At 33.5% G+C, this 18,931-nt stretch overlaps 1 protein-coding gene across 1 annotated transcript in view; it reads right to left on the reverse strand.

The window, feature by feature from the left end:
- The window catches only part of CNKSR2 (connector enhancer of kinase suppressor of Ras 2), a 312,142-nt gene that overhangs the window by 152,184 nt on the left and 141,027 nt on the right, over positions 1-18,931 (reverse strand). Inside the window, 3 exon segments of the mRNA XM_033201320.1 lie at positions 2,038-2,106; positions 5,779-5,838; positions 12,995-13,114. Of these exon segments, the coding sequence (XP_033057211.1) occupies positions 2,038-2,106; positions 5,779-5,838; positions 12,995-13,114 (249 nt within the window).

Genomic DNA, 18,931 nt, shown 5'->3' on the forward strand with positions numbered 1-18,931 from the left:
TTGCTGGATAGTTATATAATTTTTGAGTGTTGGGAGGGAGTATAATAAAATTGAAGTAAGAATATGGGTCTTAGGGTCAACGAGCTTTGAGTTTTGGGTGAGCTGAATAATTATTCTGAGTCTCAATTTCTATATATATCTTATTTGCAGGATTATTGCATAGACTAAATGAAATAAAATATGTAAAATACTTAACATGATGCTTGGCACACTGTAAGAACACAGTAAGTGTTAGTTATGGTTATTATCATTAGAAAAAGGTAAACAGATGCACAGTTACCATGACTCACTTAAAGCCGTAAGTCAATTTCAGAGCAAGAACTGGAACCAAGTTTCCCCAAACATCATTCTATGTAGTTTTCAATATTTTAGAATATTCCTGTGATGTAAAGATGCATTTACACATTCTAGGTGTATTTAAATGTCACCAATCCACATAGATTTTATTAGTTTATTTGTAGACTTTTAAAGGCTTTCATATTCGTTTCATAAACACCAGTATCTTTGTTCCACAAACAATATCCTTTAAATAATTTTATTTTTATTAGAGACTAATTTCTATCCTCTTAATGACCATCTGGAAATGCATGCTGCAACTACTGAACAGATGACATGTTTGTTAAGGTCACATTGCAGAAATGGAAGCAGCATGAACATTAGAAGAGGGAAAAGCTACTCGTCTACTGAAGCAGCTGCTTTATCCCACTGCCCAAATCCTCATCCTATGGGACAGGAAACTTCAGTCAGAACAACCACTTTGTACAGTTTCTAGTAATCAGAAAAGAAAGCCATCAAAACTGTCACAGTGTGGAAAGGCTTTGTCTACTACCAACACTCTATTATTCAGTGTCAAAGGTACACCCACGCATTTAATTTTGAAAACGTTTACCAACTTTTGCTTCACTTAGATAATGAACTTATTGAAGAGATATCATGGCTGTAATTATCAGAGTTCAGGAGCCTTTCCAAAATATCACAAACTTCTCAAATTATTCAAAACAAAAATTGAAATGTCATTTGCCTTATGATTAGAATCATTGAGAAAAATCAGGCTTTTCACAAATTTTCTTCCATCACTAGGACATGCAAGAGCAAATTTAGTTAAATTGTGTAATAGGAAATAATTACTCACTCTGATGAGTTAGTGGGCAAGGAATAGAATACTAATAAAAAATCTGCATTTTTTTCAAATGAGAGTTATGATATCAATAATTCTAGATTATTTTAACTTTTTAAGATAACAAATATACTTTATTTGGCAGAGAAAGTGGAAAAAAGTGAATCAACTGAGACATATAAAATAGTCCAAAATGAAAAGCATATAATGTTCATTTTCTAAATCTAAGATTAAGAAAAATAACCCTTAAAAATCTAAAATAGGCACAGAATCCCACTATTATAAAAAATGACAGTGGGATTCTGTGCCTATTGTAGATTTTTAAGGGTAGATAACAAGGGATTTGTGAGGTTCATAGGGCAAGAACATTTTTAAAAACTAAAACTACTGTCCTCTTTTAGGAAATAAAAAGCTAATTCAGCTATTCAAAATTAAAAATTTTAAAAGACCTACATTTAAAATACTCCCCCCAAAACCACCAGATACTTTAATGAACTTTGAGTCAATGTTAGATAAATGGATGTATGCTGTTATAAAACATCTACTAGGTAATTCAATAATTTATAAAGTGGAACTTTTAAAAAGTTGTATCAAGAAAAGGTTGAATTTATATACACTGTCACTTTAATTTCTATTCCAAAATTGTTATTCCAGTTCAGGGAATATGTACTATCACCTAGTACTTGTCCATATAGAAATGTATATCTAACCTCAACCACCACCAATGCTCTTCATGTTCTTTTAAAAAAATGCTTTACATTCCATCAAATAATTAAGAAGAATCAATATTCAGTTATTTTTTCAAAAGGCTGTTCAATATTTTGTATACAAACAGGAATTTCATTTCATTGGCATTCTTTTAAAGCTTTAGCAAATCAAAATTAGTTCCTCCCACTGACTCTTAAGGTAATTATACATACCACAGTCTGATGATTAACTTGAATCACTTCATCGCCAGCATGGATTTTCTTGCACCGATCTGCAGGTGACTGAATTTAATATAAAAGAAAAAGAACATAAATTTTATCAGTCATTTCCTGTCTCTGGAAACACTACAAAAAGTTCATCTCCATAAATTAGATTTAAAAATTAATTAAAAATTTCAAGGAATCAAACTAATAAAAATGATTATTAGTATTTAATACACTGCTTTTACCTTCTGAGCCAGTTAAATTAATAAATACAGAAAGAAAAAATTAATAAAAAATAGTTTGCATTCTATGCATAGCTAATGACAACAACCAGAAATGCAAAATAACATATAGATATTTGTTATAAAAGAATAACATGTTTCTGAGAACATTATGAAAAAATGATAATTGGTATTAACCTTTGTAAACTTTATACAAGCAACTCTCCTAGGTTCTAGTGGGTAACTGCTTCAAAAATGCATTTCAAAAAATTATATCTTTTTGTATTTTGATCCTTTCCATTTGATATAAATAATTCACATTAACTTCAACAAATCAATATTTTTAAGTACATGAATATGATCAGCATCAAATATTTGAAGTTTGATAATTAAATTGCTAATTTATTTCATCAGTAACACCAATTCTCAATAATCTAGCAAAGCAAATTTAAAGATGGACAGCAATTAGTTCAAATCATATTACATAACATTCTAAGTGTCTACTTATAAGAGGATGCTATTTCTCATGTTACATATAGTGTAATACACTGGACAGTAAAACCACATTCAATAAACTAAAATGCCAATATTTCTATAGAATGTAATAATCTAATACTTTTTTCCTTTATTCCCATAAGGGATTAAAAACAAAAACAAACAAAAGAACAACTTGATAAGCTAATACTGACAAGTTTTAAGGAGTTCTTAGGAAAATAAAATGAGATTTAAGATAGAAATTTTATATTGCAGGTCTGAGTAATGAATGTAAAATATTATATTTTTCTTCTGTTAGCTACTAATTAGATTACATGCATTTTAATATGCTTTTGAACATACACAAAATCTATTTTTATAAAAATGTATTTGTCTAGATAGATGTGTATGTGTTTATCTATCAAACACAACCATAAATGCTGTGATACTCTACATTATTATCTACTGAAAGCTAAAGAAAAATAATATGGTAATATAATCTGCAAAGTAAAATGCTACTTTGGAGACCTTGGAGTAGGACATACTTTAAAAGTGATTTCCAGTTAGTTTTTTATTCATTTCCATTATTTTTAAAACATATAAGTCTTAAAACAATGTTAACCTCCATTCAACACATTTTTAAAATTCAATAAAAATATTTGTCATAGGCTATAATTCAAGATAAGACAACATACCAGGGAGTTCTAGTTACTGAAGTAATAACACAAGGACATTATTAAGGGGATAGATTAATCTACAATAAAAACTCTAAGAATAGTGTCATAACAATAATATAATATTTTTATCTTACAGCACCTTTAGGAGGGGGACATATTACCAAGTCAGACAAGTACCATGAAACAATTCTGAAAAGACTGTAAATCATTAATATATTTGTAACTATAGTTGGTTCCTGTGGCATTTGGTTCACAACTGATCTTTTTAAAGGAAAGTATGGAAAAAATATCCAGCAAATGGCTCTAGTCATTATGTAGAAGAAAATGATAGCACATAAAATTCAAAGAAACTGAAACATTTTGCACAGGTAAGTAAAGAAGTCATATAAATTATAGATTTTTAGTTTTAAAAGAGATCCTAGAGATAGAGTTTTGTCCAAATGCCTCATTTCACATATAAGAAAACTAAGAAACTAGGGCACAGCAAAGCATAATAACTTACCCACTCTAGTGAGCAGCTTTACTAAGACTCAAGACAGATATCCTAATTATAAATGACTGAGGTTACCAAAAATACTTAAATATTTTTAAGAAAAAAAAAAGAATCCAAAGATGAACTATTAATATATGGTTCATATCTGAACTACTCTCGGACTCAATCTTTCTTTTGATCACTTATCTATTCCTCAAACATTAGTGAGTAATATGAGCAAGACATAGTGCTCAACACTTTTTTGCAGACCCCAGACAATATAGAGAGATCCATTCCTACCAATTCTTCAAGACACAGTTCAAAATAACCATTTCTGTGATTCTTTCTCTGATTTCACTTGGCAACATTTACTGTTCTTCCCTTTGTCCATCCATGAAAATTACACTACTGTTTATAAAGATCAACCCCACATGCTCTCCGCACCTTGATGGCACCAAACTAGTTTATTTTAAAATTCTTCCAATACCTAGCACCATGCCTGAAACATAGCAGACATGAAGCAGAGGTCTGTTAAATGAACAAATGAATAAATGAATGAATAAATAAATCAGAACGAACAATCGATGACAAGCATATAGTTTGTAGCATCTTAACTGCATTTAAACTTGTTAAAATCTTCGTAATATGCAAGTTACTGATAGTCTTGATCCCTTAAGACTCTCATATTTAATACCAAATGTGAAGCTGCTCCTGCACTCCAACTGCAAATATATATTATGTGTTTCACCTTTCACAAGAAACCAAGAGAAGCAGGGAAAAATATCAGTAAGTGCTTAAATAGGGGAATTAGATGAAAAGAATGTTGATTTTCAAAAAGCAAATGCTGGTAAAATGTTCAGATCAATAATAATTTGACATTAAACTAATTCTACCTCAGTCTTCTTTAAAATAGCACAGCATAAGCATGCAATTGTCGGAATCTCTAAAAGAAAAAATAAATAATACATTCAAAGCTCAGTACCTGCTTATATAATAATAGAATGGAAATCTGAAATAACCAAATGCAAGGATAATGATGTATTATGCTGTTCAACTCTATCACACTGATCATGTTAATAATATCCAGCATGATCACTTCATGCTTCTCTCTCTATAACACAGATAGTTCTCTACAGCATGGCCTTTCTTAGCTTATTTAATTTTCATTACAACCTAGTGAGGTATGTAGTGCAGATAATTTGTTTCCAATTATAGTCGAAGAAACTGAAGCAATGAGAGGTTAAATGTCTTGCCCAAAATTATACTGCCATTAAGATGCAGAACTGGTTGTAAGACATAGGCCTGGTGGTTTGCAAATATGCCTCAGATTCACTTGTTAAAATAGAATCTCTTATTAAGAAATAGGCTGGTCTCCAGAATTTCTGATTTAGTAGGTCTGGGGTAGGGCCTGACAGTTTGCATATATAGCAAGTTCCCAAGGGAGGCTAATGCTGGTGTCCAGGAATGTCACTGTGAAAATCACTCAGCTACCATGCTGCCCTTCACTGAATTAAGCTGAGTTACACTGGAAGTATTCAGAAAACCTGACTTATCTGATATTTATTTCTTACATGAGTTTAGTTTCTTTAAATAACCAAATCATTTGACAGATGGAAATGAATTCTTTCAGATGTCACAAAAACTTGTCATGAATCAGAAAATACAAAGACAAATCTCTAGCTGAAAACACCTGATTTACTTTAAGTAAACAGCTATTCTAAACAACAACAAAAAAGTGAAATTTGAACAGAACCAATACGACTAACTCAGTATCTCTTTTAAATTGTATCTACTATCTGTTCATGTCCTTATCCTTAGATGTTAACCTCAATCATGTGAGATATGTAAGTTGTTAGCAATGAAAGGGAAAAACGCACATAAAAATTTGAAAGGTTAAAATGCTTACATTTTCTGTGGTTCCAGTAATTACATGGAGGCCATCATATGTAGATTTAATATACATACCCTAAGAAAAAGACAGCATCAGAAAATAAAGTGAAGCAATTGGAGAATTTTCAAGTACATTATAACCTCGTTTATATAAACAATTATCTATCAAATTAAAACTGCCACATGCCCCAGAAATAAATCCATGAAGACAGATGCTATCTTTAAACTGGTGAGAAATTACTATCTGAACATTCTGGTTTCTAAAGTTTGTCTGAAGAAGCCTATACTCAATTAAATAACTACTTGATAAGTGAACTGCCTGTGAGACTTATAAAATGCAGCATGGTAATTCAACATTCCTAAGAAAGAACATCTCTCACTCCCCCCAAAAACCCATACTACATACTCTGTGGCAAAATAAAAGTTACAATGGGAAATTAAAATATTGGTATGTTATTAGCTTATTATACTTGATACATTATACAATGGAAAGTAGTTTTCTTATGAGATACTTCAATTATAACTGGAGCCAGAAGAGTGATAAAATATAATTTACATAATTTTCTCCTTCTATTTTGTAGTATCTTGTATTTTCCACCTTTCTTATTGATAAAGTTTTATTAATTATAGTCAATAAGCTCTACATCAATAATTAAAAGGTAGTGTGTATCTGTAGCAATCCTTTCCTCTAGTAAAAAGGACAAGATTCTGCTTTCCATTTAAATAGAACCATTTTTAGAAAAAAACTTCATTAAAGTTTAAAAATTATACAGAAATCCTGAAACTGTATAAACTTTAAGAGCAGATGGAAACTTTAAATTATGGATAGTGATGGAACTTTAAAGGAAAAAAATCACAATAAAGGATTCACATTTTTAATATTAAATAATTTAAGTAAACCGGAACAAACTAGATGATTCAGTTAATGAATTTTTGTCCCCTCCAAGGAATATTGTTACTTTAAATTCATTTTCGGGGAAAAACTACCCGAATTTTACCTATAAAAGTGGTTTGCATTTCAAAATACTGACTTCATAAATAAAAATACTAATATTAATTAACTTCAAATCTGAAATATAGATTTAATAATAACAACCAACAATACCATTTCAGAAAAAGCATACATTTAGTACTTATATGAAGCAATTGCTACAATGTTAATTTCCTATACCTTTGTTAGTTATATATTTGGATACCTGAAAATACATCTGTTTTCACTGAAAATAAGAGATTAGAAAAATAAGTAGTAAATTTCGGAACTATTGAGAAACCACTGAGTAGACTTTAATTCTAAAAAGTCATTTCAGTAATACCGTATGTCTAAAATGGCTGAGCCTAGATTGCTAATATGAAACAAAATGAATGCTTATCACTTTATATAAAACAAATAACCTTAACAAAAGTATAATCAGAATTTAATTAATGGATTGGCCAGTAGGTTTTGGCTATGACAACATGGTAATATTCAGACTTACACTGGTAACAGGTATATAACATACTTAATTTGAAGCTAACATTTACCCCATCATTTACTGATCAGTAAATATAACGATACTATTTTAGAACTTAGAGGAGGACAAGATCTTCGCAAATATTTTTCATTCAGGAATTAACAAGATTACATCAGATTAATAAAGGATCTTAAAATATAGTCATGTGACGCATAATGACGTTTTGGTTAATTATGAACCATATATACGATAGTGGTCCCAAATAATTGTGTAATGATATTTTTATTATACCTTTCCATTTTTAGATATGTTTAGATAGATACTTAACACTGTTACAATTGCCTACAGTATTCAGTACAGTAACATGCTATACAGGTTTGTAGAGTAGGGGCAATAGGTTCTATCATTTAGCCTAGGTTTGTAGTAGGCTGTACTATCTAGATTTGCGTAAGTACACTCTATGATGTACACACAATGATGAAATCGCCTAAGGATGCATTTCTCAGAATGGAATCCCATCATTAAATGAAACATGACTGCACATTTGTAAGAGCTAGAGAGTACATTTTTTGTGGGTTTTTGTTTTTTGTTTTTTTGAGACGGAGCTTCACTCTTGTCACCCAGGCTGGAGTGCAGTGGCAGGATCTCGGCTCACTGCAACCTCCACCTCTGGGTTCAAGTGATTCTCCTGCCTCAGCCTCCAGAGTAGCTGGGATTACAGGCACTCGCCACTACGCCCGGCTAATTTTTGTATTTTTAGTAAAGATGGGGTTTTACCATCTTGGCCAGGCTGGTCTAGACCTCCTGACCTCAGGTGATCTGCCCACCTCAGCCTCTCACAGTGTTGGGATTATAGACATGAGTCACCATGCCCAGCCAACTTTTAGTTTTTGACATTATGGGTTGTGAGAGTTATAAAGAGGAAAAAGTGAACAAAACAACATATACTGTTTGGATACACAAAACAATTATCCATCATTATCTATCACCATCATTAATATCTACTTGTTACAATGTACCAGGGATTGTTTTAAGTGTCTTGCACTTATTTCACAATAGTCTACGTGGTGGAAACTATCATTATCTCTGTTTTAGAGATAAGGAAACTGAGGCTCAGAGAGGCTGGGGAGTCTGCCCAAGGTGGTGAAGCCAGCTTTCAAGCCCAGGCAGTCTGACTCCAGAGTCCACACTCTCAACCACTGGGCTCCTGATTTATGGATTTATTTCCAGTTAGGAGAGTTGTACACCTTAACTTTTCTTATTAGAATATTTGACAACTGTAGATATTAAAGTCAAACATTCACTTTTTAACATCTGTTCTAAAAGACTAAGACCACTTTAGCAAACATGTAGTATGTGAGATGTAGCTAAAAGAATAACTGGGATTGATATTTTACAAATTCATTTCAGTTACCCATCTCTCTTTCAGGCAGGATAGGTAGTCAAGGAATTAACATGTGCTTGGAATTTGGCAACTGTGGCGAATGTATGGTTAACACAGTAAGCCCCGGAATCCACATTGTAGTCAAGCTCATTCAAGCACAGCTAGGAAATTTCCCCTGGAGGGAGCATGTGCATTTTGATTTTACCTGTCCTCAAACTAAGCCTTTGCTCATTATAATAGTAAAAAGCGCACCCCTGGGTGGAGATTTAAGTTGCTAATGAGACATGCAATGTATGAACAGGCATGTACAGCTACTGTGCACGTGCACTCAGAGGACCACCCAGAACATGCTTACTAGTAACAGCTCTTCCCATCCCCTTATAAATAATCACATAAGACTCCCATAAAGGGAGTCTCCCTAATGCCAGTCTTAGCAGTCTCAACCTTAGGAGCAGCCTGCCCTGAATCCTCTCTCAGGGTGTACTGGCTATTCTGCACCTAACTTTCACAATAATCTTTTTCCTTTGCAATAAATTGCTCTATGCTACATCTCCTTTGCTGTGTTTCTCTTAAGTTCTTTTAAACTAAGAAGAACCGAGGTTTCACAACAGCTGTCAATATCTTGACAACTAAGCAGAAGTTGATTCCATTTTTCTCCACGTATCTTTCAATACTGTGCACTATTACTATGAATTAAAGGTGTTTGACAAGAGTTCTAAATGATTCTATAAATGATGAGGTCATAAAGAAAGCCTAATATTTAAAGAAAAATGTTTAGAAAAGACACTGTAGTTATTGGGATAATAAAAAATCATGGGAACAGCATAGCTATGACTCTACATTTATCTGTGTATAATTATTACAAATAACAGGAACTTAACTGACAATTGTAAGCCAAAGACAGTATCTAGTAGTTATAGGAAGAGGATCTCATCATGACCACACTGTAGAATTTATATTAAAGCTAATTTTTTCAGATGAATAAAATTTTTAAATGCTTAGAGATGTATTTACATATAGACATAAAGCAATAGGGTAGAAATAAAACAAAATTTTAAATGCCACAAGAATAAAGATATTTTGTTTTATGTAATATTTTCATTTCTAAACTCAATAAACCATGTTGTAACTGCTTTCAATAATCAAAATTGACTTGTCTTTTTTAATGTCCCTCTCATAGTAGTAATGAGAAAAATGGTCAAAAGTCAGGCACCAAAAAAAGAGAAGAAATAAGTTGCTTGGTTGAGTTTCAAACTGATCGTCTTCTGAATAAGAAAGGGTCCACAGAAATACATCTGATTCGTTGTTCACCTCTGAGAAAGGGCCAAACAGCAGGAGGACATGCAATTCAAATGGCGTTTTTTCTGGAACCGCGACAAATACGGCTTTCCATTTCATCAAAACCTTCATTCCTCCTTTTCTCTCTTTTTAAAAACCCATTAATTAATTCTAGAGCTGACTTGCACAGCTCCCTCTCTCCTGCTCAGGTTGCCAAAATGACATTTGCTTCGTTCTGTCTCCAAATGTTGGTTAACCAACAGGAGCCAAAACAACCTCTCAGTCAAGTTGGTAGAATAAGGCATATTTGGAGATGGTCCAAGTACCTAAATAGAAAAATAACTCCCTGAGGCCAAGAGGTTTCCCCAAGGATGATCCCAGTCCCTTCCTCTCTATTAGGCTCATGTTTTGGCTCTGATCCAGTTTTGTTGTTTCAATAGCTCTCATTTTCCTTTAATTTTCTGCTAATTATTGTTCTTTAAAAGCACTTTAGAAGAAAGTTTCATATGGTTCAATCACAACTAAAGTTGTTTCTCACCAGTCCTTACAATGCTTTAGGACTGTCAACCCTAAGAAATTCTAGGAGATTTGACTAATTAGAAAGCTGATATACGATGTATCCAGTTTATCAGCAGGAGAACCAATCAGTTACCTTTTGCCTATGAGACATGTTCTGTCCTAAAATTGGAAGAACACTTTCTGCAGATATTTCTAAGCTAATTAAATTTCATTAAATCTTGGTATTCTCTCACCGCTTTCTATTTCTTTTCTTCGTTTATCATTTAGACATTTACTATGGCTAATTACCAAAATCCTAAATCAAAATCCTAAAATTGGCTTATTTCAAATGTGACTGACTAAACTTACTTAAATGTGACTGAGTTTTAAAACGATACCTTGAATAAGCCATGTAATTCCTCTGTTTAGTACTTTCCCTTTGATATGAATCACAAAAAATAGTTTTATACTTAACTCTTTCTATTAATATTCAACATTTTAGGTTTTTCTTTTCCTTCCTTTCAATTCCCAGTGAAGTGCTGCCCATTGTCCTTTAAAAGCAAATTTCTCTAAGTAATTTCAGTTTTAAAGTCATCCTCCTAAGCTTCTCATACCTCTCTTTAGCAATTCAAAATTTGAATGTGGAATAATAAAAAAAGCTTTGTTCAGATGTACTTCATTTAGATTTACCTAGACTTAAACCCTGCCTCTGTTATTTATTACCTATATGTGATACAGAGCAAACTAGTGAATATGTGCAATTTTATTTTCTCATTTGCAAAATGAGAAAATTAATATCGAGTCTATAGAGTTGTGAGAAAAATACTTGGCAAATAGTGGGCATTCGTTTCTTTTCTAGCTCTTTCCCAGACTGTTTAAGTGGATCTGGTTCTTAGCATTTTAAGTTCCCAGATTTACCTCTTTCAAATGAAAACAATAAAGGACCTGTCCAGGGCTATACCTTCCTTAAAAAATCAAGATTTCATAAAGCCCATTAATTAGCATTATTTTGACTTACTTTACAAGGTTATTTCTCCCAATGATTTCAGTGGAAATTAGAGAAAAAAAAAATCAGGCTTTTTTCTTTTTAGAACCACAGACTAAGAGCCAGAAGGAGCTTTAAAGATGATTTCCTCCTCTCCCTCACCTACATGACTAGATCAAGGCCAAGGTGGTTAAATTTACTCCCCCATCTCTCCAAGATCACTCTCATAGTTATATTTTATGTAAGTTATTTGCATCTGGGTGTTCTGACTTCTAGTTTAATACAATGTTGTATTAGTTCATAATTTTTCACTCTAAAAATCATGCTTAGGGGACTTCCTTTCCCTTATAACTACTAAAAGGGGACATATAGAAAGGACCATCTTTAATGCTATAGATTGAAGTGTTTTTAAAATAAAACTGGACTTTGTAGAGGTAACTAAAAGGCATAAAAAGAATTTTAGATTATCATTACTTAAAAGAAGTTCATAAATGTAATCAACATTAGATATAACACTTACAGATTACAATGATAGCATGCTATGTCTGATATGCTGATTTTCATCATATCCTTCCCAGGAAAACACCCATAAAAGCCACAACAGCACTAGGAACTACAGATAACCAGAATTAATTTGCCACATATCCGGAGAAAACTTACTCTCTAGGAGAGATGGCATCAAACTGAAAAACCAGTGGTAGTCAATAAAGGCTTTGCCTTCTGAACAGTTATATAGATGTATGAAAAAGAAAAGCCACAGAAAAAGTTAAACTTGCTTAGAAATCTTAAAGAATATATTATCTTAATTCAATTATTAATGCTAGTTGCCAAGATTTCTATTTTCCAAAAGATCATTACTTGGTAAATTCATATACAAGGAGAAAGTGGAAACACTATAGCACCAAACCAACATGCAATAGTTGTGTAGTAGTTAAGATATTCTCTAGCCAGTTTCTTGTTTTTTGTCTCAATATCAATTTTTATATGCTTTCTTCCTTAAGACTTATTTTAAAAAAAGTCTCTCTCTTGGGTTAAATCTAGAACCAATACACTTTTTAATCAGGTGAACAAAATATAAAACACGATTATATTTATATTACATAATAAAAATACAACTCATAGACATCTAGCGTTGGCAATATCCACTTGCTTACTTACCCTTCTAAGAATGAATATGAGTTATAAAGAATATCAGAGAATATTGTTTAGCTAACCCACCCTAGGGGAAGGAATAACTATTAAAACCAGGACAAACCAAAGTAAAACAAACAAAACAAACAAACAAAACACCTACTTCATGAGCAGGTAACACTGTGGTGTTTATTATAAAACTCTTAAACTTCCTTTAAACCTAAGGAACTTTGGTGGGGAGGGAGGTGAAAGAATGTAATTGAAGCTAAATGAGTACCAAATTAATTCAGAAGTCACCATTTTCAACTCTCCTTCATTTTCATTTATTTTAATAAAACTTCTTATGCAACACAAACTTCCACTACCATAATTCCTCTAGGAAAAAAATACCAAAATGTTCAGTGTCTGTTGAAACTCATAGATTCCCACATTCAGAGGGTGCTTTGTCCACATCACTAGCTGTCTACTGATGGATGGTGGTTTTGATAAACATGGTATCTCTTACCAGCCCTTCGCTTGGTTTGATGTTTGCTAGTTGAATCACTTCCAGGTGAGCAGACTGTGAAACCAGAGGATCTGATGACAGGGATATGATGTGGTCACAGACTCCAGAAAGAGTTTTACACTGGTAGCACAGAAAGAAAAATAGTTGTGGTAAATACGTGTTGTAAGTAACATATAAATCACCTTTCGTAATAATGTTTTTACAAGGAAAAATAAAAGAAACAGTAGAAGAAAGTAACTGGCATTTTATTCTGTAAAATCTGTACAAAGAAATTCAGGTGAAATGAAAACACATTTACACACAACACACCTATATTCTAAATTATGAATGTAAGAACTATATGCCAAAATATTCATTAGTTATGGTTATACTGCTTCTATTATTTGATTTACCATACCTACAAAAATGATGGTTAAACAAACTTAATCTGAGAACCTCTTGATTACAACCATAAGATTGAACTGAACACTATAAAAAATCTTGACGTCTTTTAATTCATGGTCAGAAAAGTTAAAAAAAATCTGGCCAAGATCCAGGAAAGATGAATCTTCCAAATATGCTTAACAAACTCTTCCTACTTATTTATCTAGACTTTCCTGCTCAACTTTGTATAAAGTTTCCCACCTCCTCCAGGCAAAATCTCAATCCTGCTTTCTCAGCATTCTATGAACAATCTGAAACTGTGAAACTATTTTATTCTGAATCCCTCTGAGGCAGGTACCGTGCCCTACTCATCTCTGTCTTCTTATCTTTTTTCCTCCACCTCTACCTACCACCTAGATCAGGTAGACAAATCCTAGAAAATACAAAGCATTCAATAAATATTAGTTGAATGCACTGAAGAGCAAATGAGCTTAAACAGTAGAGTGGCTTTACTAAGGACAGAAAGCTAGTGCTTTTGTCAGGATAAATCCATTCATGCTAACTGTATGAAATAATAAATTTAAAATATGTGTTACAGCTATCATGGTATTTTAAGGCTTACAAATGGCAAAATCATGAAGAAAGTGGAATATGAATGAAGAAGCTTGAACTATATTGCCCTAAAATATGCTGGCCCTCAGATGCTTCACAGACTCGCATTGTATTTACTGAAGCCCAGTTTTCATCATTTGAAACTTTTTTTTTTGCTCTAACTATAGGAGGAACTACTATTTTGCAATCAAGGTATTATCATCTATCCATCTCCAACATGTTACATTTGTTCTGTAGCCACTGTTATTAGTCTACTGTGAGGCAGACAGTGTGAACTCAAAATATCTGAGACAATCTCGGTCAATTTAGGAAGTTTATTTTGCCAAGGTTAAGGACACGCCCATGACACAGCCTCAGTAGGTCCTGATGACATGTACCCATGGTGACTGGAGTACAGCTTGCTTTTGTCAGTAGGTCCTGATGACATGTACCCATGGTGATTGGAGTATAGCTTGCTTTTAGAGAGACATGAGACATATATCAATATGTGTAAGATGTACATTGCTTCAGTCCTGTAAGGCAGGACAAACTGGAAGCCCCCACTTACAGACAAAAGGTTGCATTCTTTGAGTCTTTGATCAGCCTTCCACTGAATACACAATTTAGTCTGGCTCAGTGAATCTGCATTTTTATATAAGTAAAGAGGGCACAGGAAGCAATCAGATATGCATTTGTCTCAGGTAAGCCTCAGAGGAATGACTTTGAGTTCTGTCTGTCCTTTGTCCACAAGGTATTTCCTTGTGGGCAAATTGTGAGGGAGGTATTAGCTTCTTATCTTTGTAGCTATCTTATTTAGAAATAAAATGGGAGGCAGATTTGACTGACATTGTTCCCAGCTTGACTTTTCCCTTGGCTTAGTGATTTGGGGATCCTGAGATTTATTTTCCCTTCACAACAGTTTCTCTTGTCTGGTCAAGATAATAAGAACTCTCTTTTTATTTACTATGTTCTATCTTTGGTCCATGGCCTCACTTTGTGCTGGGCTCAGCTTCTTTACACTAAAGAAACTGTCATGCTAAATTTCCCTAATTGTGCTAGTGCTTTTGGCATCTGCTTCTCAAGTCTGTACGTTTATTGTGTCTATCAGCCCCTATAGACACACAGCCTCATGGTACCAATACCCATGGAAAGGACATGGGCTTCATCTGAAGACAGATGTGGGCAATCACCACACTGCCAATGATTGCTGTGTGACTATAAACAGTTATTTTATATCCTTGAGATTCACCTTCCTCAGATAGAAAATGAAATGAGCTAATAAGATTACTTTATATGGCTGACAGGCTAAGACATGATAATGCATTAAAAAGAGTCCAATATGGCTCCTATCCAAAAAGACACCCAATAAATGCTTTTTCCTCCTCTGTTGCTTTCTCAACCCTCAAAATGCTGAAATCCTACTCATGGTATGAATTATCTCATTATTCTTAATTGAATTACCTTGCTGACCATCTTACAATGATCAGTAATTACACTGGTTAGTCCAGCTGCATGGCCATGATGGAGAGTTCACATCTCTTTACTCTCTCTGATGTTCAGGTCTCAATGCTCTTAGATACAATGAAGGTATTTACTCTGAAAAGCTGCTAGGCAAAGTGCCAACAGGAAGATCATTCCCCTGAAATAGGGAACCCTTCAGGGCCAGCTCTGTGGGAGGGTGACTTGTGCAGTTGCACACGGGCCTACACTTGGTTTTATGCTCTGCTGTTGCAGAAATGCTTGGCATTTTCATTTTGCACTAGGTCTCACAAATTATGTGGCCCATCCTGGAATCCCATTCTCTGTATTTTTAAAAATTTGTCTTAAAAATATTCATCAGCAGCCATGGAGAAAGGACAGAATGGCAGTACTTAACATATAAAAACTGGCTGCAGTTCAAATTGTATGTTTGACAGGAAGAAAAATACTATGGCAGAATTAAATCTTTTAACTATTCCTTCCCTTCCCTATGTGGTTATATTTTCATTCTTATTTTCTCTTTATCTCAAGTGGGGAGATAACATTGTGAATGCTGAAAGGTTTCTATACAGGATACTTGGATAGCATGCTAACCTGAAGGGTACGAAGTCAGTATGTTAAAAAGAACCTTTGTGGTTTCTACAAATTGAAGCATATTTCAAAAGAGTCCAATATATAAATAGGAAAGTAATGGATGCATATAAATGGTGCTTTCTCTCTCTCTGTCATATATATATATTTCTTACAACATTTAAGGCCTCATATAACACTCTTGCAATGAGCAATAGTAGCTCTCCTATTCAAGCACTGGTAGTTTTATAGAAGTGAGGTGGAAAAAGGAAAGGCAGAAATACCAGAGTATAGACATTTTAGGGAAAAGAAAATATCAATTAAATTCATCACATTAAGTTGCAAAAATGTCTTCTCAGCTTTCTCTTGAGTAATTTTGTTTGCCAAATGCTTGCTATGTGCTAGGTGCTGCTAGAAATATAAAAGGGTGAGTTTACCAGCAAAGCTATCAGGATTTAATAGATTAAAGATCTTAAAAAATAGAATTAGAAAAGAAATCCCATTAGAACTTTGCTTCCTGTTTTAGAGATAGTATACTAGAACCTTTATATTGTAGCATTTGGCACTTAACTAAATAAGGCAATTAGAAGGGGTATAAAATGGCCTTGTTTTACATGCTAATTCTATACTCATTACTGCATCATCCATCAAGTTACTGCAGGAAACCACATTAGTAGTACTATAGGAAAGTTCCAGGTAAGTTATTTAACGTATCTTATAAAAGCTGAATTTGGTCAATGCTACTCATTAAGTGAAATCATGTGAGATATTATATTATATAATTTATATTTTAAAACACAATATTATCTATTACTACCTAAACATATTTTAGAAAAAGAAAATTATAAAATAGCAAGAAAAATACATTTTTATTATAATTCAACAACATCATTATTAGATATAATTTGTAGATCACCTACCATGTGTCTGGCACAATGCTAAATATTTATTATATCATTTATCCTAATAACAACTTCCTAAAGTAGGTATTATAGCCAGTTTAACAGATGTGAGAAGGAAGCTAAATAAATAGACCAAGGTCATTAACATGGCAGAAAGACTTGAATTCCTAATCATTATTGTGCTAATTCTGTTTCTATGCTTAGCTCTATACTTCTTTTTTTGATCAATTTCATTTTGTATTGTTTAAAAATCAATGTCTGCATTAGATGGATGTTATATAACATGTTTAAACTACATAGTATAACAAAATATAAGGCAGGCTTGCAAATGTTCTTGCAATTCAGAATGTAGTTTAGATAAGGAATATTAGAACTGAGACTGTGAAAGACATGGCTCTCTGGGAAAACTTAAAGCAATTTTACCAGCAAAAGTACAACTCTATGCTAGCTAGAAGATGACTAGTAACCACTGTTTAAAGAGGATTATTTGCTATTTTTGCAATATTCATACCAAGTTATTTTATTTTTTACTTTATTTTATTTTTGAGATGGAGTCTCGCTCTGTCGCCCAGGCTAGAGTGCAGTGGTGTGATCTTGGCTCACTGCAACCTCCGCCTTCTGGGTTCAAGCAATCCTCTTGTCTCAGCCTCTTGAGTAGCTGGGACTACAGGCGCATACCACCACGCCCGGCTACTTTTTGTATTTTTAGTAGAGACGAGGTTTCACCATATTAGTCAGGCTGGTCTTTAACTCCTGACCTCAGGTGATCCACCTACTTCGGCCTCCAAAGTGCTGGGATTGCAGGCATGAGCCACCGCGTCCAGTCCCCAAAGTATTTTAAATTATATTTACCTTTATTTCTAAAAATAGAAGAAAAATTTGTACCTAAAATTAAAGACTAGTAAATGATATGCCTTAAATAAAGCTACAGAGAACATGAAATGGAAATAAATGTTTAACTGACTTTGTGGATTCTGTTATAAACTACCCAAGGTGACAAAGGATTAATGACTGAATAACAGTTAACAGACAAGGGTAGCCATGACTTAATCTTTTAAAACTGAAGAGTTTCATATGCTGAATTTTATGGTATTGTGTGATATTTTTTCTCAGGTAGTTTATATTAATTTCAAATATGAATATAATACATCATATTCTCAGGCTGAAATGCAAAGTTTTTGTATTCTGTTCTATACTATCTATCTGTGCGCACACACACACACACACATATATACACACTGGTTTACCTAACTATAAGTTTTAAGGGAAAAAAGATCTGAGCAGAGCATATTTAGCATAAAATAAAGCAACATTTTAATGTGGGGATTCAAAAAATAATAACCCCACATTAAGACATTAACCAATAATAAGATAGCATTCTTTCATTATGTCTGAATAGATTTCTTTCATTATCTCTGAATTTATCAGACACTTTTAAGATTAATACATGAAGTTTTAGCTATTATTATTTTTTTGAGATGGAGTCTCACTCTGTTGCCTAGGCTGGAGTGCAATGGCGTGATCTCGGCTCACTGCCACCTCCGCCTCCCGGGTTCAAGCTATTCTCCTGCCTCAGCCTCCCGAGTAGCTGGGATTACTGGCGCCTGCCACTACACCCAGCTAATTTTTTTGTATTTTTAGTAGAGACGGGGTTTCACCATGTTGGCCTGGCTGGTCTTGAACTCCTGACCTCATGATTCGCCCACCTGTGCCTCCCAAAGTGCTAAGATTATAGGCGTGAGCCACTGCACCTGGCCAGCTATTGTTTTTTAAAAAAAGAAATGCAGAAAGTGTTCTAAGTGCAAATAGTGGTAAAAAGCTAAGGGACAGAAAAAAACTCTTACGTCAGTCTGGTAGCCCACTTAGGCACTATTGAGCTACTTAAAGTATTTTTATTTGCTTTTCTAAATAAGTGGGGTACTGTTCACTTATTCTTCCAAGTATACTGGAACAAATGAATAAAAATATCTTTAGAATAAAAAATCGAAAAAATTCATTTGATGCAGGAAAGAACTCAAGGCTGATAAGGTTA

Source organism: Trachypithecus francoisi, unplaced genomic scaffold (assembly GCF_009764315.1).
Source record: "Trachypithecus francoisi isolate TF-2019V2 unplaced genomic scaffold, Tfra_2.0 Lachesis_group6, whole genome shotgun sequence".
Lineage (NCBI taxonomy): Eukaryota > Metazoa > Chordata > Mammalia > Primates > Cercopithecidae > Trachypithecus > Trachypithecus francoisi.